The sequence below is a fragment of the Colletes gigas genome, unplaced genomic scaffold (genome assembly GCF_013123115.1).
Source record: "Colletes gigas isolate AHSC1104 unplaced genomic scaffold, ASM1312311v1 Colletes_gigas_Sc00042, whole genome shotgun sequence".
Taxonomy (NCBI): Eukaryota; Metazoa; Arthropoda; class Insecta; order Hymenoptera; family Colletidae; genus Colletes; species Colletes gigas.
Window position 1 is genome coordinate 864826 of NW_025106671.1, and position 23643 is coordinate 888468.

At 39.4% G+C, this 23643-nt stretch overlaps 4 protein-coding genes across 4 annotated transcripts; 2 read left to right on the plus strand and 2 right to left on the minus strand.

The window, feature by feature from the left end:
* Window positions 1-416: 416 nt before the first annotated feature.
* Window positions 417-7680, minus strand: LOC122402949 (radial spoke head 10 homolog B-like). Its single transcript, XM_043406156.1, has 13 exons — window positions 7488-7680; window positions 7104-7410; window positions 5647-5822; window positions 5243-5443; window positions 5074-5177; window positions 4931-5017; window positions 3813-3951; window positions 3259-3743; window positions 2710-2919; window positions 2481-2600; window positions 1719-1892; window positions 1525-1637; window positions 417-539 (listed from the first exon to the last, which is right to left on the minus strand). The coding sequence occupies exons 1-13, from the start codon at window positions 7667-7669 to the stop codon at window positions 417-419; spliced, it is 2421 nt and encodes an 806-aa protein (XP_043262091.1). The 5' UTR covers window positions 7670-7680.
* Window positions 7681-15256: 7576 nt separating this feature from the next.
* LOC122402950 lies at window positions 15257-17966 on the plus strand. Its single transcript, XM_043406157.1, has 4 exons — window positions 15257-15286; window positions 15396-15493; window positions 15970-16188; window positions 17597-17966. Exons 1-4 carry the CDS (start codon window positions 15257-15259, stop codon window positions 17964-17966), a joined length of 717 nt encoding a protein of 238 aa, XP_043262092.1.
* A 1004-nt stretch (window positions 17967-18970) lies between these two features.
* On the minus strand, window positions 18971-19687 carry LOC122402959. Its single transcript, XM_043406169.1, has 2 exons — window positions 19558-19687; window positions 18971-19121 (listed from the first exon to the last, which is right to left on the minus strand). The coding sequence occupies exons 1-2, from the start codon at window positions 19683-19685 to the stop codon at window positions 18971-18973; spliced, it is 279 nt and encodes a 92-aa protein (XP_043262104.1). The 5' UTR covers window positions 19686-19687.
* Window positions 19688-22181: 2494 nt separating this feature from the next.
* On the plus strand, window positions 22182-23444 carry LOC122402957. Its single transcript, XM_043406167.1, has one exon. The coding sequence runs from the start codon at window positions 22269-22271 to the stop codon at window positions 23262-23264; it is 996 nt and encodes a 331-aa protein (XP_043262102.1). The 5' UTR covers window positions 22182-22268; the 3' UTR covers window positions 23265-23444.
* Window positions 23445-23643: the final 199 nt, after the last annotated feature.

The following is a 23643-nucleotide window of genomic DNA, read 5'->3' on the forward strand; positions in this document are numbered from 1 at the left end:
TGCATTTTTTTTTCATTCAGAAAATCGAAGAACATTCTCTGACGAGGGAACTGAAGAACCTTTTTTAAGTTATTTTACCCCATCGTCCTTGTAAAGTTACGTTTGTACCCTTTGTTTTTTGTTCGTGTTTCAAAGTCAAATACACGTGTCAATGTAATTCTAATATAATATTTAATACTCAAATTCTTTTGATTTAATAACATTTTTCTCGTTTGTGCAATTAACGAAACTTCTTTTTTTTTAAATGAAATTATTCAGTAGATTTAAGAGAATCACGATTGTTCTAAATATTTAGGACATAAAATAGAATTTGACCAACGTCAGTATGTTGTAGCAATAAAACCAGTTTTCAGTATTAATAAGTTACATTACTAAACAAACATTACCTTAAAGTTGTGCATTTTAAGTTAGAAAGCTCATAGGTTGTCCATTTTTACTGTGATTTGTCTTCCTTGTATTTCTTTTTCAGTCTCTTTCCTTGAAGAGAGCAATTGGTTCGTTGCCTGTAGTATTATTTCATAAAATTCAAGAAACGTCAGCTGCAACAATTATTATTTATATACTGTAAATTACGCATGTTACATGCAACTAGGGATTGTAAATTTACCGACGTTCCCCATTTACCGGTAATTCGGTAAAGTTATCGACCGGAACCGGTTTACCGATAATTTACCGACTGTTTTTATGGTATTGTAAATATAAAAATAAATATTGTAAAGAAAACGGTTTATTAAATACTAATTAAGAATTATAAGAGATAAAACTATTCTGAACATGAAATATAAAATTATGTAACACAAAATACGTATGTACATGTATGCATTAGCAAATTATAGGCATACGATTTTTTCGTTGTTTGCATTTTTGTTTAAACTATCTTTTATTGTATTTTCTTTACGTGTGCAAAGAAAATATAAAATGCATACACGTACTCTATTATTACATTTAATTTATATAATTGTCGGTAAAAAAGAGGCGAATTACCGGTAAATCTTTGAGGCTATTTTTTTAGATTTACCGACATTACAATCACCACATACAAATCAGTCTTTGTAAATGTACATTGTATTTACCTAGATGGGAAATAGTTAATTTTTTACGATTATTTTAAATAATCATTGGTTGTTACCTACTTTCAATTGTTAGGTTATTAATTGCTTAGTGAATTTTATTAACCCCCTAGTGGCGTCACACAAAATGGTTTACAGGGAAGCCATTTTGGTGGCGTATAGCAGCTAGAGGATTAAATATTATTGATTTAGATAAAATATTTGCATTGTACTTCTATAATCATATGTAAAAATCAACATTTAAAGAGGTATGGTTTTGTATAATTTTCATTTTCAACTATTATTTTAAAAATTATTCATTAAATTAAATTCCAATTTAATTTAGTATTTTAACACTTTACCGACCGGTAGCGGTTGATTAATCGGCTATCGGTCGGTAAGCGTTAGCCGGTAAAACAGTCGATTGATAGGCTATCGGTCGGTAAAGTGTTAATAGTCAGAAAGTTCTACATACCTCGTAATCCATGTTGATAATTATATTTGAATCTTTGATTCCAGGACATGTTAACGTTATGATTTCCACCATCTTCACTGCCCCCAATTGTTCAAAGACTATCAATCCGTGGACTGTAATATGTGTTGTTTAGTTACGGAATATAACCAATTTAAACAATTTACGGAAACATAGGGTGAAATTATTGTACGTACGCAGATTATTTTCACAATTTTTTGATATTTCGACCACGCCACGCGATGGTGGAAATATCTCGTCGACTTTCAACAGGTAACTAACTTTCTCACCTATCGTCACCGCATTAATTCCCTCCGAAAAATATTCAACACTTTCAACACTCTTCGACGAAGGCTGTTGACCTGGTGTATCTACATACATCATTAAAATAGTTATACATTTAAATGTAAAAATACCATTATTATATAAAGTAGGTCTCAAACAGACTCTGCGTGCATATTGTAAAATGTACAAACATAATTGTTCATCAATAAACTACTTTAAAGTTGTATGTCTTGTTTCAATGTCTATCATGTAATCAAATTAATTGTAATATTTAACATTATTTTCATAGTTATTTATACAGGGTTTACGGAATCTGACAAAAATTTATAAGCTGATTCTAGAGGGCAAAATAAGACGAAAATGAAGAATAGTAATTTTTTAATTAAGGCTTCGTTTAACAGTTATTAACGTTTAAAGTTACGCCTGTAGTGCGCGCGCAGCTGTTTCACAGGCGCGACTTTAAACGTTAATAACTTTTAAACGAAGCCTTAATTGAAAAATTACTATTCTTCATTTTCGACTTATTTTGGTCTCTAGAATCACTCATTAAAATTTTATCAGAGGTGGCTGGGAAAAATGATTTAAAACATTTATAGAACGTAGTGTAAAATGAATAATAAACATATTTCTCATAGATTTCATAACTTTTGTAATATTATTACAAATCAGTGTACCTTTTAAAACACAGGTAGCTCGAAGAAGATCTTTCGCAGAACATGGATAACCAACGTTCTGATACAATTTAAACACACAATGCATAGGTAATAAATCCTGGTATTCACGACATAAACTACCTATCATCAAAAAGTTTTATTAAAAGATTAAAAATTAACCGAAATTCTCGACACAATAAAAAATTGTAATATTGTTTTTTTTGTAATATAGTTTAAATTATTGACGTACCAATATGGTTTCCAACGTGAGGATATATATCGTTCTTCAATAATCTATGCAAACCGCCAGCAAGTATTCCATTCATTTCTTGGAGTTCTACGTCATTGTGTTTTGTATATAAATGCCAAGAGACTTCCAGTAAAGCGTGTAAAAATTGCCAAATTTCAATCCTTTCGAACGGATCATGGGGGTCCTTTACAAACGTGGACTCATTTTTTGCTAGAATTATCAATGCTCTCGCAATAAATAATATTTAAGAATCATTTTAAGACCCGCGGAAAAATTTTAATGGGGGATTCTAGAGGCCAAAATAAGTCGAAAATCAAGAATACCAATTTGTCGATTGAGGCTTCGTTAAAAAGTTATTAACGTTTAAAGTTGCGCCTGTGAGACGGGAACCGTGCGCGCTGCACACTTTAACTTTAAACGTTAATAACTTTTTAACGAAGCCTCAATTAAAAAATTACTATTCTTGATTTTCGTCTTATTTTGGTCCCTAGAATCTCCTATTAAAATTTTTCTTAAGGATTCATCCGATTAATGGCAATTTACATTTACCAATATAATTATCGATCTCGATCAAACTTAATCCTTTTTTGTTGATACCGCAATCTCGCCATAATTGCCATAAGCACAGCCTGCTCATCGCGAGATTGCACTGTGGCGGTGATGTTGCAAACAATTTGGCGTAATCTTTGTAAATTTGTCGCAAACGTGACATGTGAAACGTTAAGCAATTGTATACCCATCGCTGTTCGTGCTCCCAGTTTGCTTCGAAATCGTTTATATTGTTTGTAACAGTTTTTTCTTCGCTTGTAATTGTCTCTGTAACAAATTTTGATGTATTTGGTGGTTCCAAACAGGAACAAGATTGGTTCTCGCAAGTGTAACATTTTCCAGATGGAATCGAGGACACGAAATGTGGTTCCAAATGTTTTGGGTCTAATAAACGAGTCAGATAGTAAGACAAAGATGGCGACTGTTCTGGTCTCAAAATGGTGGTTATCGAAGTCTTTTCTAATTTAGTTGGCTTATCAAGAAATCTGTAAAGGAGTAAAATTTAAAGTTGAATCGAATTAATTTGAAATAAATAATTTTACAATAAAACTTACAATGATTTGATTTCTTTTACACACGTGCTCGTGTCTTTGGTTTCTAATTGATCTTCTAAAGTACTATTGGGGGTGTCGAACGAAACCAAAGTGTCGTTTAAAAATAAGGGGTCAGCTTCAAACTTCTCTCCATTATTTCCTACGGATGAAAAATGTCACGAATATTTAATAATATTTTAATAATTTCGATACTTGCATAAATCATTGGTGCAAGTATACAGGGTGTTCGACAACCCCTGGGAAAATCAAGAATACTAATTTGTTGATGCAGGCTTCGTTAAAAAGTTATTAACAAATTAAAGTTCCGCCTGTACTGAATTTTTTTCTGGAAAGTGGGTAGGATTTCGGAGGTAGGTCTATTCACCAAGAATGATTGTAATTAACCCCTGTAGCCAAACATAATTTTTTTATAGTGATTTGAAATTTTTTAATTTTGTTCAAACCTTCTCGAATTTTTTTCTCGAAAGTGGGTAGGATTTCGAGGGTATGTCTATTCACCAAAAATGATTGTACTCGACCCCTGCAATCGAAAATAATTTTTCCAGGACGATTTGAGATCTTTTTTTTTCGCCAAAAAAGGGGACTACCCTCTGTCAATGTTTGTTTATCATTTTTCATTAATTTGTTGGTCGCTTTACAGAAAAGTTGTTTAATACTTTTTTGTAGGTATCCATGGGCTCTGTCTCAGAAAAAAATTTCAATGAGATAACTTTACTATTGTAGGAGTTATGGCCGTTTGAAAATTGGACTAATTTTAGGGGGTTTTCTGGCCTCACATTAGACTTTCGGTAAAGAATTTTTTTCTCGAAATTGCGTAGGATTTCGGGGGTATGTCTAATGACCAAAAATACTTCTAATTGACCCTTCTAACTAAATATAATTTTTTTAGTATGATTCGAAATTTTTTAATTTCTTCTAAAAATTTCAGCACCTACTCGAATTTTTTTCTCGAAAGTGGGTCGGATTTCTGGGGTATGTCTATCCACCAAAAATGCTTGTAATTGACTCCCCTAACTAAATATAATTTTTTCAGTACAATTAGAAATTTTTTAAGTTCGTCTAAAAATTTCAGTACTTAAATCGTTGCTGGTTTTATTATTAAATTAAACGATGTTTACCAATTATAATTCCATGGCCATGCTTTTTATTATCCTTCCAGTACCCGGAATATTTAGCCCCGCCCACCGATTTTAATTTTAATTCTCCTGCAACAAAAATCTCGTCACGATTGTTTTATTATGAAATAAAAATAAAAATTTACCTTTTCCGTGGCGCATTCCATGGCGCCAATGTCCCATATAAACAGCCTCTTGAGGCCAAGTGAAAGTTTTATTAAAAAATCCCCCCCAAATGTATTCTCCATAACTGTAAATATTTTGTTAATATTAATTACTATCTTTTGATTAATCGTCGTATAATTAAATACAAACCCATTCATTGCACCACATTTCCACTCTCCGCGATAAACGTCCCCATTGGTCCAAACCATGGTTCCAACGCCATGTCGAAGTCCATTTTTCCATTGGCCAACGTATCGAGATCCACTCGAGTAAATTCGTAACCCAACACCTGACATTTTCTCCATCACCCAATCACCGTCGTACGAATCATTTTCACCGAAACGACAGTAACTTAAATGCATTATAATTTGTATAAAATTCGTAATTGTAAATTTTCAAAAAGCAACAAAATGCACTTTACATGCAAGAATATAGTAAGATACGAATTATTCTATTTAGAAATTGAGACAACCCTCTGTAAAGTTCCCATTTAATTAATTTTGTTAATAAAAATACAAATTTGCATAAAGATCCTCAAATTTATTGATTCTTACCCTTTTCCATGTCTGCAACCTCTGTACCACTGACCAGTATACATGAAACGATTATCTCCATTCACCAAAAGTCCTCCACCATGGCGATAACCGTTCAAGAAATCGCCCTCGTACCAACAATTATTATTCCACTCTAATAAGCCTCTTCCATGCATGAGATTTTGCTCAAACTCCCCCTCAAAAGATTATTAAACTTTTATTTCTTATTGCTAATATTGAAATTACTGTAACAAGATACAGGGTGTTCGACTCTGGGAAAAATTTTAATGGGGGATTCTAGGGCCCAAAATAAGACGAAAATGAAGAATAACAATTTTTCAATTAAGGCTTCGTTAAGAAGTTATTAACAATTGCGTCTGTAGATGTGCAACTTGCGTACGGGAGCAACTGCTAACTTCTTAACGAAGCCTTAATTGAAAAATTATTATTCTTCATTTTCGTCTTATTTTGGGCTTGAGAATCCGCCTCTGAAATTTTTCCCAATTTCGAGGCTTCGTTAAGAAGTTATTAACAGTTGCGCCCTATGCAAGTTGCCTATAACAGGTGCAATTGTTAATAACTTTTTAACGAAGCCTCCATCAACAAATTGGTATTCTTGATTTTCGTCTTATTTTGGGCTCTAGAATCCTCCATTAAAATTTTTCCCAGGGGTGGTCAATCCCTATTGAGGGAATCCCCCATTAGAATTTTTCCCAGGGGTGGTCAATCTCTATTGAGGGTATCCCCCATTAAAATTTGACCCTGGAGTGGTCAATCCCTATTGAGGGAATCCCCCATTCAAATTCTTCCTAGGGTTGGTCAAACCCCAATGAGGGAATCCCCCATTCAAATTTTTCCCAGAAGTGGTTAATCCATATTGGGGGAATCCCCCATTAGAATTTTTCCCAGGGGTGGTCCAATCTCTATTGAAGGAATCCCCCATTAAAATTTTTCTCAGGTGTGGTGAATCCCTATTGAGGGAATCCCCCATTAAAGTTTGTCCCAGGGGTGGTTAATCCCTATTGAGGGAATCCCCCATTAAAATTTTTCCCAGGATTGGTCAATCCCTATTGAGGGAATCCCCCATTAAAATTTTCCCCAGGGGTGGTCAATCCTTGTTGAGGGAATCCCCCATTAAAATTTTTCTCAGGTGTTGTGATTCTCTATTGAGGGAATCCCCCATTAAAATTTTTCCCAGAGATGGTGCAATCTCTATTGAGGGAATCCACCATTAAAATTTTTCCCAGAGTTGGTCAATCCCTATTGAGGGAATCCCCCATTACAATTCTTCACAGGGTTGGTCAAACCCCATTGAGGGAATCCCCTGATGAGGTGGAGGAATGCGAGAATAAAAGCAAATAAAAAAATGGTATCAAATGAAAATATTCAGTTTATTTTATCTCTCCACAATACAATCTAAAGTGAACTAAAAAAAGTTTGCAAAATATTGAAAATTGAAAACTGAAGAAAGAAATTACTTTGTATTGAGCGCCATTCGACCATCTGTAGAGGCCCTTGCCTTCCATCATTTTCCTACTAATGTAACCATGGTATGTATTATTATTAATAAATGTTATGTTTGCAAACTCATCCGGCAATGTTAACTTCCATGGCAGATCGAAACCTGTTCTAGATTCACTCTTAATTCTTCCCAGTTTATTCGTACGGTCGCCATCTTGAATTTCTTCGGCGCCCTCGTCTTCGTCTTCGTCTTCGTCAGACTCTTCGCCAGAATCAGCGTCGAATTTCTTCCTGGATTTTTCTGTTACAAATTTTCCATCCCATCTATTTTAAATAAAATTATGGTCCTTTGGTTTATTATAGTATCGAATAATTAATTCAAAGTGGAACAGAGTGATTACTTTTTTATAAAATATTTCAGCATGTCGTTATAAAGCAGATAAATAAACTCTTCCTTAGTACTATATTCACGACGTTCATCCGCGAGAATAGGTGGAAATATTAATTCTTCCTCGGTACCTTCAAACTTATCCAACATTTCCTCACTATCTTCCCCCTCCTCTTCTTCGTAATACGGTTCCATAGGAACAACCATTTTCCTACATTTCTTTAATATAGCTTCTTTCAACGAAGCATTCATCATTTTTATTTTTGTAAATCTGTTATATCAATTGTAATTAAGAAATCGGTCGATGACGTGAGGTTATAGATGCTTGAAGTAGTCAAGGAGTCGATATAAATGGAAATCAGATACACCATATGAAGCCACGGGTGCACCGGGGACGCCCCATTCCACTTTCTCACACTATGCCAGATCACGTGTACGTGAGCTCATGGAGTTTCGAAGAGTCGATAAAGATAAACTGACACGTGCTCTCTTTTGAAATTGAGTCAAGGCCACCTGGATTTCCAAAGTGCCCAGAATATTTTCAAATTGCTGGCGGCCTTGCATAGAGGTGGCATGTCTCTTAAAACTAAGGCAATGATTTGGAGAGGAAAAGAAAGATAAGAAATGATGAGAACACATAGAATTCTTTGAAATTATATCATTTATTGCCATAGATTTGCATTATACAAAGTTTTAATACATATAAGTATATTGTATTATATTATATCATGTCAGAAGTTGTCAGCAAAGCTTATAATAATAACTACAGTAGTGTCTACATAAGTGACTGCAGAGATGCCAGAAAAGCACCGCCGGGTGCACACGCACACATGCCAGATACGCGTACGTGAGCTCGTGGAGTTTCGGAAAGTCGACAAAGGCAAACTGACGCATGACCTCTTTCTCGATTCTCCGAAGCTGCCCGAAGTAATTTCGGACCATCTCGTGGGAGTCGAGAGAGGAAGGCTCACATTTGCCTTCTCGTTCTTGAACAACTGACATTCGACCTCACGTCAACGGCATACGATTCCAAGTCTCGACTGCCCAGGTATTTTATACTTTACTATAACCCTTTTTACCTGAAGTATAAGGTAATAAGCACGATGTATAAGGTACGAGTACATGTACTTTTCAATTTTCCTACAGTCCTCCGCCGGCCTCTACTGACTGCTGCTGACCATTCCCCATACTTCTGACAACGTATAGCGATTACTATGTAATACTGCTTGCTCCTGCTGGTCTCTACATGCCTCTACATGCCCCTACATGCCCCTACATGCCTCTACATGCCTCTGCTGGCCTCTGCTGGCCCCTACTGACCGCTGCTGACCACTCCTCATACTTCCGACAACGTGTAACGATTACTATGTGTTATTGCTTGCTCCTGCTGGTCTCCACATGCCTCTACATGCCTCTCCATGCCTCTGCTGGCCTATGCTGGCCTCTGCTGGCCTCTGCCTGCCTCCAGTCACCTCTGCTGATCGCTGCTGGCCACTCCTAATACTTCTGACAACGTATAACGATTACTATGTGTTACTGCTTGCTCCTGCTGGTCTCCACATGCCTCTACGTGCCTCTACATGCCTCTGCTTTCCTTTGCTGGCCTCTGCTGGCCCCTACTGACCGCTGCTGACCACTCCTCATACTTCCGACAACGTATAACGATTACTATGTGTTATTGCTTGCTCCTGCTGGTCTCCACATGCCTCTTCATGCCTCTCCATGCCTCTGCTGGCCTATGCTGGCCTCTGCTGGCCTCTGCCTGCCTCCGCTCGCCTTTGATGACCGCTGCTGACCACTCCTAATACTTCTGACAAGGTATAACAATTACTACGTGTTACTGCTTGCTCCTGCTGGTCTCTACATGCCTCTACATACTTCTACATGTCTTTACATGTCCCTGCTGATGTCTGCTGGCCTCTGCCTGCCTCCGCTCGCCTTTGATGACCGCTGCTGACCACTCCTAATACTTCTGACAAGGTATAACAATTACTACGTGTTACTGCTTGCTCCTGCTGGTCTCTACATGCCTCTACATACTTCTACATGTCTTTACATGCCCCTGCTGATGTCTGCTGGCCTCTGCCTGCCTCCGCTCGCCTTTGATGACCGCTGCTGACCACTCCTGATACTTCCGACAACGTATAACGATTACTATGTGTTACTGCTTGCTTCTGCTGGTCTCTACATGCCTCTACATGCCCCTACATGCCCCTACATGCCTCTACATGCCTCTGCCTGCCTCCGCTCGCCTTTGATGACCGCTGCTGACCACTCCTAATACTTCTGACAAGGTATAACAATTACTACGTGTTACTGCTTGCTCCTGCTGGTCTCTACATGCCTCTACATACTTCTACATGTCTTTACATGCCTTGCTGATGTCTGCTGGCCTCTGCCTGCCTCCGCTCGCCTTTGATGACCGCTGCTGACCACTCCTGATACTTCCGACAACGTATAACGATTACTATGTGTTACTGCTTGCTTCTGCTGGTCTCTACATGCCTCTACATGCCCCTACATGCCCCTACATGCCTCTACATGCCTCTGCCTGCCTCCGCTCGCCTTTGATGACCGCTGCTGACCACTCCTAATACTTCTGACAAGGTATAACAATTACTACGTGTTACTGCTTGCTCCTGCTGGTCTCTACATGCCTCTACATACTTCTACATGTCTTTACATGCCCCTGCTGATGTCTGCTGGCCTCTGCCTGCCTCCGCTCGCCTTTGATGACCGCTGCTGACCACTCCTGATACTTCCGACAACGTATAACGATTACTATGTGTTACTGCTTGCTTCTGCTGGTCTCTACATGCCTCTACATGCCCCTACATGCCCCTACATGCCTCTACATGCCTCTGCCTGCCTCCGCTCGCCTTTGATGACCGCTGCTGACCACTCCTAATACTTCTGACAAGGTATAACGATTACTACGTGTTACTGCTTGCTCCTGCTGGTCTCTACATGCCTCTACATACTTCTACATGTCTTTACATGCCTTGCTGATGTCTGCTGGCCTCTGCCTGCCTCCGCTCGCCTTTGATGACCGCTGCTGACCACTCCTGATACTTCCGACAACGTATAACGATTACTATGTGTTACTGCTTGCTTCTGCTGGTCTCTACATGCCTCTACATGCCCCTACATGCCCCTACATGCCTCTACATGCCTCTGCCTGCCTCCGCTCGCCTTTGATGACCGCTGCTGACCACTCCTAATACTTCTGACAAGGTATAACAATTACTACGTGTTACTGCTTGCTCCTGCTGGTCTCTACATGCCTCTACATACTTCTACATGTCTTTACATGCCTTGCTGATGTCTGCTGGCCTCTGCCTGCCTCCGCTCGCCTTTGATGACCGCTGCTGACCACTCCTGATACTTCCGACAACGTATAACGATTACTATGTGTTACTGCTTGCTTCTGCTGGTCTCTACATGCCTCTACATGCCCCTACATGCCCCTACATGCCTCTACATGCCTCTGCCTGCCTCCGCTCGCCTTTGATGACCGCTGCTGACCACTCCTAATACTTCTGACAAGGTATAACAATTACTACGTGTTACTGCTTGCTCCTGCTGGTCTCTACATGCCTCTACATACTTCTACATGTCTTTACATGCCCCTGCTGATGTCTGCTGGCCTCTGCCTGCCTCCGCTCGCCTTTGATGACCGCTGCTGACCACTCCTGATACTTCCGACAACGTATAACGATTACTATGTGTTACTGCTTGCTTCTGCTGGTCTCTACATGCCTCTACATGCCCCTACATGCCCCTACATGCCTCTACATGCCTCTGCCTGCCTCCGCTCGCCTTTGATGACCGCTGCTGACCACTCCTAATACTTCTGACAAGGTATAACGATTACTACGTGTTACTGCTTGCTCCTGCTGGTCTCTACATGCCTCTACATACTTCTACATGTCTTTACATGCCTTGCTGATGTCTGCTGGCCTCTGCCTGCCTCCGCTCGCCTTTGATGACCGCTGCTGACCACTCCTGATACTTCCGACAACGTATAACGATTACTATGTGTTACTGCTTGCTTCTGCTGGTCTCTACATGCCTCTACATGCCCCTACATGCCCCTACATGCCTCTACATGCCTCTGCCTGCCTCCGCTCGCCTTTGATGACCGCTGCTGACCACTCCTAATACTTCTGACAAGGTATAACAATTACTACGTGTTACTGCTTGCTCCTGCTGGTCTCTACATGCCTCTACATACTTCTACATGTCTTTACATGTCCCTGCTGATGTCTGCTGGCCTCTGCCTGCCTCCGCTCGCCTTTGATGACCGCTGCTGACCACTCCTGATACTTCCGACAACGTATAACGATTACTATGTGTTACTGCTTGCTTCTGCTGGTCTCTACATGCCTCTACATGCCCCTACATGCCCCTACATGCCTCTACATGCCTCTGCCTGCCTCCGCTCGCCTTTGATGACCGCTGCTGACCACTCCTAATACTTCTGACAAGGTATAACGATTACTACGTGTTACTGCTTTCTCCTGCTGGTCTCTACATGCCTCTACATACTTCTACATGTCTTTACATGCCTTGCTGATGTCTGCTGGCCTCTGCCTGCCTCCGCTCGCCTTTGATGACCGCTGCTGACCACTCCTGATACTTCCGACAACGTATAACGATTACTATGTGTTACTGCTTGCTCCTGCTGGTCTCTACATGCCTCTACATGCCCCTACATGCCTCTACATGCCTCTGCTGGCCTCTGCTGGCCCCTACTGACCGCTGTTGACCACTCCTCATACTTCCGACAACGTAAAACAATTACTACGTGTTACTGCTTTCTCCTGCTGGTCTCTACATGCCTCTACATGCCCCTACATGACCCTACATGCCTCTACATGCCTCTGCTGGCCTCTGCTGGTCCCTACTGATCGCTGCTGACCACTCCTCATACTTCCGACAACGTATAACGATTACTATGTGTTACTGCTTGCTCCTGCTGGTCTCTACATGCCTCTACATGCATCTACATGCCCCTGCTGTCCCTTGCTGACCCCTGCTGCCCCCTGCTGACCACTGCTGACCAACGCTGACCTTTGTTAATAACTTCTGATATGATGTATATGTATAATGCCTTGTATAATGTAAATCTATGGCAATAAATGTTATAATTTCAAAGAATTCTATGTCTTCTCGTCATTCTCACCTTTCTTTACCTCTCCAAAGCATTCCCATAGTTATTAAGATACCTGCCACCTCTTCCCATATAAAACGATACTTATTCATTTATTCGCTCGAAAAATTTCTAAGTTCCTCGAAAAGATTTGAGGGGGGTCCCGTTTAAATTTTTCGCCAAAAAGTCCTGAAACAATTGGAAAGTCCTGAAACAGCTGGAAAGCCTGAAACAACCTTTGGGAAGTCCTGAAACAGCTGGAAAGTCCTGAAACAACTTTTGTAAAGCCCTGAAACAACTTTGGGAAGTCCTGAAACAGCTGGAAAGTCCTGAAACAACGTTTGGAAAGTCCTGGAACAACTTTTGGAAAGTCCTGAAACAGCTGGAAAGCCTGAAACAACCTTTGGGAAGCCCTGAAACAGCTGGAAAGTCCTGAAACAACTTTTGTAAAGCCCTGAAACAACTTTGGGAAGTCCTGAAACAGCTGGAAAGCCCTGAAACAACGTTTGGGAAGTCCTGAAACAGCTGGAAAGTCCTGAAACAGCTGGGAAGTCCTGGAATTTCTTGGAAACGCCGAAAATTCTTGGAAACTCTGAATTTTTAGCAAAGTTCTAGGTTTCAGGACTTCCTAGTGGGTTCAGGGAAACCGGGGAGTTGCAGGGAGTCTTATAACTAAGGTAATGACTTGGAGAGGGAAGGAAAGGTAAAAAATGATGAGAACACATAGAATTCTTTGTAATTATATCATTTATTGTCATAGATTTACATTATACAATGTTTTAATACATATATATCATTGGAGAAGTTGTTAACAAGGGTCAGCAGTGGTCAGCAAGGGTCAGCAGGGGTCAGTAGGGGCCAGCAGGGGGCAGCAGTGGCATGTAGAGGCATGTAGAGACCAGCAGGAGCAAGCAGTAACACATAGTAATCGTTATACGTTGTCGGAAGTATGAGGAGTGGTCAGCAGCGGTCAGTAGGGGCCAGCAGAGGCCAGCAGAGGCATGTAGTGGCATGTAGGGGCATGTAGGGGCATGTAGAGACCAGCAGGAGCAAGCAGTAACACATAGTAATCGTTATACGTTGTCGGAAGTATGAGGAGTGGTCAGCAGCGGTCAGTAGGGGCCAGCAGAGGCCAGCAAAGGAAAGCAGAGGCATGTAGAGGCATGTAGAGGCATGTGGAGACCAGCAGGAGCAAGCAGTAACACATAGTAATCGTTATACGTTGTCAGAAGTATTAGGAGTGGCCAGCAGCGATCAGCAGAGGTGACTGGAGGCAGGCAGAGGCCAGCAGAGGCCAGCATAGGCCAGCAGAGGCATGGAGAGGCATGTAGAGGCATGTGGAGACCAGCAGGAGCAAGCAATAACACATAGTAATCGTTATACGTTGTCGGAAGTATGAGGAGTGGTCATCAGCGGTCAGTAGGGGCCAGCAGAGGCCAGCAGAGGCATGTAGAGGCATGTAGGGGCATGTAGGGGCATGTAGAGGCATGTAGAGACCAGCAGGAGCAAGCAGTAATACATAGTAATCGCTATACGTTGTCAGAAGTATGGGGAATGGTCAGCAGCAGTCAGTAGAGGCCGGCGGAGGACTGTAGGAAAATTCAAAAGTACATGTAGTCGTACCTTATACATCGTACTTATTACCTTATACTTCAGGTAAAAAGGGTTATAGTAAAGTATAAAATACCTGGGCAGTCGAGACTTGGAAGCGTATGCCGTTGACGTGAGGTCGAATGTCAGTTGTTCAAGAACGAGAAGGCAAATGTGAGCCTTCCTCTCTCGACTCCCACGAGATGGTCCGAAATTACTTCGGGCAGCTTCGGAGAATCGAGAAAGAGGGCATGCGTCAGTTTGCCTTTGTCGACTTGCCGAAACTCCACGAGCATACGTACGCGTGATCTGGCATGCGTGCGTAGGGCACCGTCGATGCTTTTCCTGGCACCTCTGAGTGACTGCATTCTTGCATACCAAAATATGCGTTTAGTTTGCCGTGATGCTCCCTGTGTTTAAGGTGAAGAAAGTGTGACCCATTGGTGGTACACGGCAAAACGCCCAAGTTTGTCGTGGAGTAGTTCGTCATCTTCAACGCTAGATGGCGCTTATTTACCGACCTTGTAGCCGTAATAAATTAGAACATATGTATGACTCTTTTGAATATCTGGAGAACTCTGAGTTTATTCTTATAACTGTTTAAATAAACTACCCTTTAATCGGTAAAGTAGAGGTCAACCTCGCGACAGAAAACGCACCTGTCGCCACAAGGTCGATAAATAAGCGCCATCTAGCGTTGAAGGTAATGAACTATTCCACGACAAACTTTGGCGTCGGATTTCATTTTTGCAAGAGGGAGAAAGCAAATGTGAACCTTTCTCTTTGTGTCTGTCGACTATACGAAACTCTACGAACTCACGTACACGTGATGTGTCATAGCGTGAGAAAGTGGAATGGGGCGTCCTCGGTGCACCCAGGGCTTCATATCGCAACCGATAGAAATTTTCTGCATTACACTATCGATAATGTTCGATGTTACATTCAGGATTTATTCCGTCTTTAGATCTCTTTGCGTGATTCACGATTAATGGTACAGACTGTTGTCAAATTCTTTCGAATTGACATTGCAAAGCAGCAAAATGTTAACGAAAGGAAAACCAGCTATAAGTGTAAGATCAACATCAGTATGAATAACAGCGAAAAATGTTTACGTAAAATTATTTTTAAAATATATGGGGACAAAATTATTACACGTTTATATTATCATTTATATTGCAGACCATCTTTCCATCCTGTGAAGATAAAGCTAGGGATTTAGAGCCAATCGTTTTTCACGTTCCTACTACATACAACGACAAAGTGAAAATTCATGAATGGTAAATGGCACATACTTATTGAATAGGACGATTATTAATGCATACTATATTTTTTAAAACGCCCCCTAATTATATTTGCATTAAAACTTTTAAAATATCAATGTGTTAAGTTCAAAATAATATTACTAATACTAGTAATATTACGTAAATATAGTAAATGTAATATTAAACAATTATTATAAAAATTATAATGTCCTGCATAAGAAATATCATTTGTTTCTTAAAACACCGAACTGTTTACTACGAACTATTGAAAAAGTTTCCCCCGTTTAAAATCAAGCTGAATGAGGGTGAAACGCAACCCCTGTTTTCCGTAGCAACTCACATAAGCCACCAGTGGTTGTTGAAACTGTTTCTATCGTGACTGGTTCAGTGTGCAAGAATTAGGAAACCTCGACGATTTATTTCAATAATAAATAAGCAAAATAACCTCAAAAAATTTAACTGCAAATAAATATTAAAATTATTTCCTGCAGGCAAATGCGTACATTAGCGGAGCCCAGAGACAATAAAAATATATTTCCACCGAAAGGGAATCTCAGTCTGTCGTCGTATAATAGACTGGGCTCGGAAGATGCTTGCACGGGAGTCACAGAAACGCAAGCCATGCTATCCCAGATAGAAATGAAGCATTTGTACGAACCAGTTTACCCGCAACGTACCTTGCTCAATATTAAATCTCTTGCATCGAAAGTGTAAGTATTTTATTACATGTCTACGTCTACGTAGAATATTTCTAGTGTAAGTTTTAAACAAAACAGAAGAGATTTTTTTATTCACGATTAGATGAATGATACCAATTTTTTCGAGAAGGTGAATTTCAGATAAGAAACTCTACCTCCAATTCCATTAATTCTATTAATAAAAATAAGAATTTGCATAAAGATAGTCCACTAATTATTATTCAAGAGTTTACAAGTGTTAAAGATGGGAGATTTTCCAACTTTCTATTTGCTTGTTGTATCTTATACAGGGTGTTAGGCCAACCCTGGGAAAAATTTTAATGGGGGATTTTAGAGGCCAAAATAAGACGAAAATCAAGAATACCAATTTGTTGATAGAGGCTTCGTTAAAAAGTTATTAACGTTTAAAGTTAAATTGTGCAGCGCGCACGGTTCCCGTCTCACAAGCGCAACTTTAAACGTTAATAACTATTTAACGAAGCCTTAATTGAAAAATTATTATTCTTGATTTTCGTCTTATTTTGGCCTCTAGAATCCCCCATCAAAATTTTTCCCAGGGGAGACCCAACACCCTGTATAAGAAATTTTTAAAGATGAGAATTATTATATTTGGAGATTGAGACAACCCTCTAGCTCCAATTCCATTAATTCTATTAATAAAAATACAAATTTGCGTAAAAATAGTCCACTAGTTATTATTCAAGAGTTTACAAGTGTTAAGGATGGGAGATTTTCCAACTTTCTATTTGCTTGTTGTATCTTATACAGGGTGTTAGGCCAACCCTGGGAAAAATTTTAATGGGGGATTCTAGAGGCCAAAATAAGACGAAAATCAAGAATACCAATTTGTTGATGGAGGCTTCGTTAAAAATTTATTAACGTTTAAAGTTAAATTGTGCAGCGTGCACGGTTCCCGTCTTACAAGCGCAACTTTAAACGTTAATAACTATTTAACGAAGCCTTAATTGAAAAATTATTATTCTTGATTTTCGTCTTATTTTGGCCTCTAGAATCCCCCATTAAAATTTTTCCCAGGGATGGTCTAACACCCTGTATAAGAAATTCTTGAAGTAAGATGAGAATTGTTTAGAGGTTAGGACTGTAAAAGGAATGAGATCAATTATAAGTAATCCAGTGTTGTTTTAGATAATAATGAATTGGTAACATAATTCTCTTTTGCACACAACTCTCACGAAACAAGGAAAACGCAAATCCCCTCACGAGCCAGTGCTGCCAACATTAAGCCTACTTCACACTAAAATCACCAGACATACAACTAACAAAAACAACACTACGGGGACTACCCTTTGGAAAGCTCCAATTTTATTAATCCTATTAATAAAGTTTACACAAAAATTCCTCAGTCTAATAATAACAAAATGGCGATGACAATGAAAAATAAAAATTTGATGTTACATAGGTCAGTGGATAGAACAGTGCCAACCCTAATTGATGCGTTGTATGACCCCGAAGAGGCTCGTTGTATGGATTATAGAACGACGATGGAACTCCATTACAGACTGCCTCATCCCTTAAAACGAAGACCTCCGCCACCCCCACCACCACCTGAACCTTGGCTCCTAAATCGACGAACTATAGGTTATACTCTCGAGCAGTTGGAAAATCGAGATAGCACGCATACTTTTCTAGACGACAACATGGAGCTTCACGAAAAAATAGCTGACATAAAGTCCAGACGTTACAAATCGAACGAGATTCTTCAAGAAACACCCCAATTTAAGGGCTCTTCCGCCATTGAAGAGAAATTAGACGCAACTTGTAATTGCTAAACTCGATAAATGATTGCAATACTTATAAAAGAACAATTTGTTTAGTCTGGGTGAAATGTTGCTATATTTATATGTACACTTTTGAATTTTGTAGATTTGAAATGGGAATAAAAGTAAAATTATGCAAGGAACAGTCAAACAATTCTCATTTGACGACCCCCAATACCTTAACACTTTACCGACCGGTAGCGGTTGATTAATCGGCTATCGGTCGGTAAACGCCGACCGATAAAACAGTTGATTAATAGGCTATCAGTCGGTAAGCGTTAGCCGGTAAAACAGTCGATTAATAGGCTATCGGTCGGTAAAACAGTCGATTAATAGGCTATCGGTCGGTAATGTGTTAATAATAATTGTAACTGTTAAAAATATGTAGTAAAAGTTATTTTTGTTTCGTGTGGTTGGCTACATCGCTGTGTGTCCCCTTTCTTATGTTTTTCGGGTGTCGAGCTTTGAGGGGGTGTGTGTGCCCACGAGGATGGTAAAATGTGCTTCGAGTTGTCACAGTTTTTTGTTTGTTACCTTTCTTTTATTTTTCTAAATTAATAAACAGATATTGAACAAGTTTATTTTCTTTAATTCTAACAGTAACAATTTTCTATACTGTTATGTATATTCCATTATATTTGTTACATTCATTTTATAAAACTTTGACAACTCAAATGAGCAATAAATTGTACAATTAAAGTCGAAATATTCCATTTATTTATTCGTCGCATTACATTTTATAAAATCGAAAATTAAGAGGAGCACACAGAAAGTAATTAATGTACTTAAAACACATTTTAAGAATAAATTATAAACACCACGACGCAAGTAACAGGTTAATTTTCATTTTTCACCAACGGTGTCGAGTGGAACGTGAAAAGAGAAACAAAAGTAACGAAACACATATTTGCAATGTATTACTTTGCCTAGAGTCTAAATAAAACGTGACTCGTGCAGCAACGACAGTGAAATGCCACTGCACAATTGCATCTACGATCCATCAGCGTGCATACTGCTTATTCGTGGCGCCTGCCAAACCGCATGTGACCATAATCGTCGAATTGTTCCCGTTTACCGAATCTCATGTGACCATAATCGTCGAATTGTTGTCGTTTATTCAGATCCACGAAATCGTTGTCCTCGTCTAGGGAACTTTCCACGGTGTACCTGTAAAAGAAAAATAACTATGAGATCTGGGGGAAAAAGTAAAAAGCATTTTAAGTCATTAGAATGTTAATTATGATGCATGGTAGTTGTTGCAAATTCTTTATAATCATGAAAAGATATTTTAATTATAATTATAATGGAAGATCAATTGTGAAGGGGCTTTTACTTAAACAGGAGTGTTCAAATTGTTTTTAGAAAATGAATTTTATAATTATAATAGTAAACAAGGTAAAAACAGCAAAAAGTATTTTAAGTCTCAGAATGTTAATTATCATGCATGGCAGTTGTTGCAAATTGTTTATAATCATAAAAAATAACTTTTTAGGGAAAATTTTTAGAAAATGTTTGGAAATTAGTGATGTACACATGATCACACATTTTTGGAAGGAAAATGGTTCACTGAACATGTAGTAAATCAATTAAATTTCATAATTACCCCCGTAGCAAAGGGTGGCTACGGAACTTTCGATACACATTGCTAATGAGTTCTGGAGCCGCCTCGCAATTGGCGCAGAATAACCAGATAACCGTCATCGTGCAAAGCAGAGCAAAGGTTAAGTTCATATCTGAAACATAAACGAAAAGTTGTCGTTAACAGCGTTTGTCAATTAGAAAGTTTGATGGGAATCCCCCGAAGCACCATCAGGCTAATGAAAGTACAGGAGCATTCTAAAATGGAGGAAATTAGTTTCAATTCTCAGTCCAGACCATAACCTTAAAACAACATGGTGTAAGAAATCAATTATCGAAAGTAAAGAATTACTGTTTTTTAAGGAGGAACGAGCAGAGCTGGTCACCTGTATGGTGGTGGATCTGAAAACGGCGGAAGAATGCGCGTTCCACACTTTCCACGTGGCTTTTTATACGTGAACCCCATCATCCCCGGAATCCCCGAGGAACGTTGAGCTCTTTGAATTTTAATTCACGTAGCTGTGGTCTGATAAACAATTTTCTTGGCTGTAGGTGGCCCCACTGTTGAGCATTCAATATTCCACGATGGTATCCGATGATTGGCAGTTTGAATAACCGTATTACCATCTTAACTTAGCTTTTCTCTTTCTGAGACAATGGAGGCCGCTTTATCGACGCGCGAGGCGTCCCTGTTTGGCTAAATCTGAATGTTATTTGTAGATTGCTTTTCCCAGTTTGAATGAGCTTTCACGGCAGAGTGGCTTTCCTTGAAGTTTTCACAGTTAAAATTAAACCACATTGAAAGGAAAGCATCTAAGAATGTAATTACGACTTGGAAATTATATGATTATTAATTAATTTCTGAATTTAGGGAGGTGAATCCCCTTGTAGATAGAGTCTCTCATGCTCCCATGCAATCAACTTTTTCGTCTTATTTTGGCTTCTAAAATGTTCCATATCTAAATATGAAGTGATAAAAACGAGAAATATAATCACAAATTTTTGGCCAGACATTATATTTTAGGTTAGGAATTTTTTTCTCGAAAGTGGGTAGAATTTCGAGGGTATGTGTAATGACCAAAAATAATTGTAATTGACCCCTCTAGCTATAAGCAATTTTTTTAGAACGATTTGAAAATTTTTTTTTTGACGAAATTTAATTTTTTCACACCTTCTCGAATTTTTTTCTCGAAAGTGGGTAGAATTTCGGGGGTATGTGTAATGACCGAAAATGATTGTAATTGACCCCCCTAACTATAAGCAATTTTTTTAGAACGATTTGGAAATCTTTTTTTCGCCGAAATTTAATTTTTTCACACCTTCTCGAATTTTTTTCTCGAAAGTGGGTAGTATTTTGGGAGTATGTGTAATGACCAAAAATGATTGCAATTGACTCCCTTAGCTATAAGTAATTTTTTTAGAAAGATTTGAAAATTTTTTTTTCAACAAAAAAGAGGACTCGATTTTTTTTTAAATTTGTTTTTCATTTTTAATAAATTTGTTTTACGCTGTACGGAAATTTGGTTTAATACTTTTTTGTAGGTACCCATGAGCTGTAGATCAGAAAAAAATTTCAATTGAATACATTCACTATTGTAGGAGTTATGGTCGTTTGAAAATTGGACCAATTTTATGGGGGTTTTCGTCAGTTTACGGTGTTAAGGAACAAGTTTTCGAATATTTTGGGAATTTCTACATATTCTCCACTAAAATACGCGTTGTCTGCACTTTGAAAAATTCATATCCTCCAATCCGTTCAGGAGTTATGACATTTTAAAAATTCGCATGAAACTTCAGGGGAGCTTCAAATTAGATTTTTGGTAATGAATTTTTTTCTCGAAAAAGGATAGGATTTCAAGGGTATGCGCAATGACCAAAAATAATTGTATTAGTCTCCTGTAACCAAAAATAATTTTTTCATAGCGATTTGTAATTGTTTAATTTCGTCGAAAAATTTGTCAACCTTCCTGAATTTTTTTCTCAAAAATGCGTAGGATTTCGAGGGTATGTGTAATAACCAAAAATGATTATAATTGACCCCTGAAACCAACAATAATTTTTCCAGAACGATTTGGAATTTTTTAATTTCGTCGAAAAATTTGTCAACCTTCCTGAATTTTTTTCTCAAAAATGCGTAGGAATTAGAGAGTATGTATAATAACCAAAATTGATTATAATTGACCCCTGAAACCAACAATAATTTTTCCAGAACGATTTGGAATTTTTTAATTTCGTCGAAAAATTTGTCAACCTTCCTGAATTTTTTTCTCAAAAATGCGTAGGAATTCGAGGGTATGTCTAATAACCAAAAATGATTATAATTGACCCCCGCAACCAAAAATAATTTTTCCAGAACGATTTGATATTTTTAAGATTCGAGATATTCCAAATGTACAATAATAATCGATGCACGAAAAGCCACAAAATTCCAATGAATTCGCGTAATCGCTATTTGAAGCGTGTCATCAAGAATCCACCGCCCCAATACGTAACGCAGACAGCAAAACGGCAAACCGAATTTGACGTTCGCGGGAGGTCACGGTCGCGGGATTAAAGCAGTCCTGCACCGGGGCTTCCCGTCGTTGCAGTGCTTCGAGGTAACCCTATAAATCGCCATCGAGGTCTCTCCGTAAGTTCAATCGCTTTCCATCTCGTCGACCTGTGGTTCCCCGTGGCCGGATGTGATCGTACGGAGCTGGTGGGTCCTCTGCTCGTCCAACTGTTTCAGCAACGAGCATGGCCGAAGATGTGGGCACTCTGCTTCAGAAAGGCCTCTCCGAATGGTGGAACGAGGAAACCGAGTACGTTTTCCAAAGGATCGAAAGATGGGCCGCGTACGCGAGAGGATACAATCGTTTGAGGTCGCAGAGACTGTCCAGAGGACGGATGACCATGCAGGGGGGCCAGGAGCCTCGGTGGAGCATCTCCTCCAATAAACTGATCATCGACGACGTCTCGTGGAATCCCCGTTTCCACGCGATGAAGAAGTCCCGACGGAAGTCTCGACCGGAGGAGACAAAGATCAATTGCTGCGGCACGTTCAACTACCAATCGAACAGCAACCTGGACAGCAACTGCCTGGAAACGTACAGGTACGACCACAGTATCTACTTCAAGACGATTGGTGATATTAAGAACAGCAAGAGGGACGCTGGCGATATTAAGAACGAGCAGGACAGGATCTCCATCAGCAGCGAGGAACTCGTGGAATGGGACGTGAACTCTGTGTCGGACTTCATCGCCAACCAGCTGATGGAGGATGGCCTCAGCGACAATATCACGAGTATCTTTGCCTCCACGAGTGCTGCACAAGACGAGGATGGGATCGATTCGGTTACCTGGACGAACGTGAATTTGACCAAGCTCAATTTGAACGAGGTCGACGCCACTGTGCCCGCCATTGACGAGCAGAACAACGAGAACAACTTGACGGTGTCTGAGATCGAAGAGGAACGCAATAACAACTACATCGAAGAGAAAAACGAGTATCTGAGGAATCAAGAAACACGATTGAATTATGGCACCGAGAGTGAAAATAATAGCAAAGGGTCGCAGAACCGAGACAGATCCAAAACGCTCCTGGACGTTCGAAGGACCAGAAGAACGTCCAAAAAAGTGAAACAATCCCCCATAGTGGGCGATAACGATGTAATCTGGCCGAGTATTTTGCTGAATTATACCAAAAACATCGATCCCGCCATTTCTTCCCGTTACTGCATATCGCAAAAATAAATTTTCGTTCTAAATTTGTGTGATATAAAAATTATTGAAATCATCGAAAAAATGGGGGATTCTAGAGGCCAAAACAAGACGAAAATCAAGAATACCAATTTTTCAATTGAGGCTTCGTTTAAAAGTTATGAACGTTTATAGTTGCGCCTGTGAGACGGGACCCGTGCGCGCTGCACACTTTAACTTTAAACGTTAATAACTTTTTAACGAAGCCTCAATTGAAAAATTGCTATTCTTGATTTTCGTCTTATTTTGTCCCCTAGAATCCCCCACAGTAGTGCCCACTTAAGTGACCACGCTTGGGACCAGTCGCGGTTGCGGTCATTTAAGTGGGCACTACTGTGGAGGATTCTGGAGGCCAAAATAAGACGAAAATGAA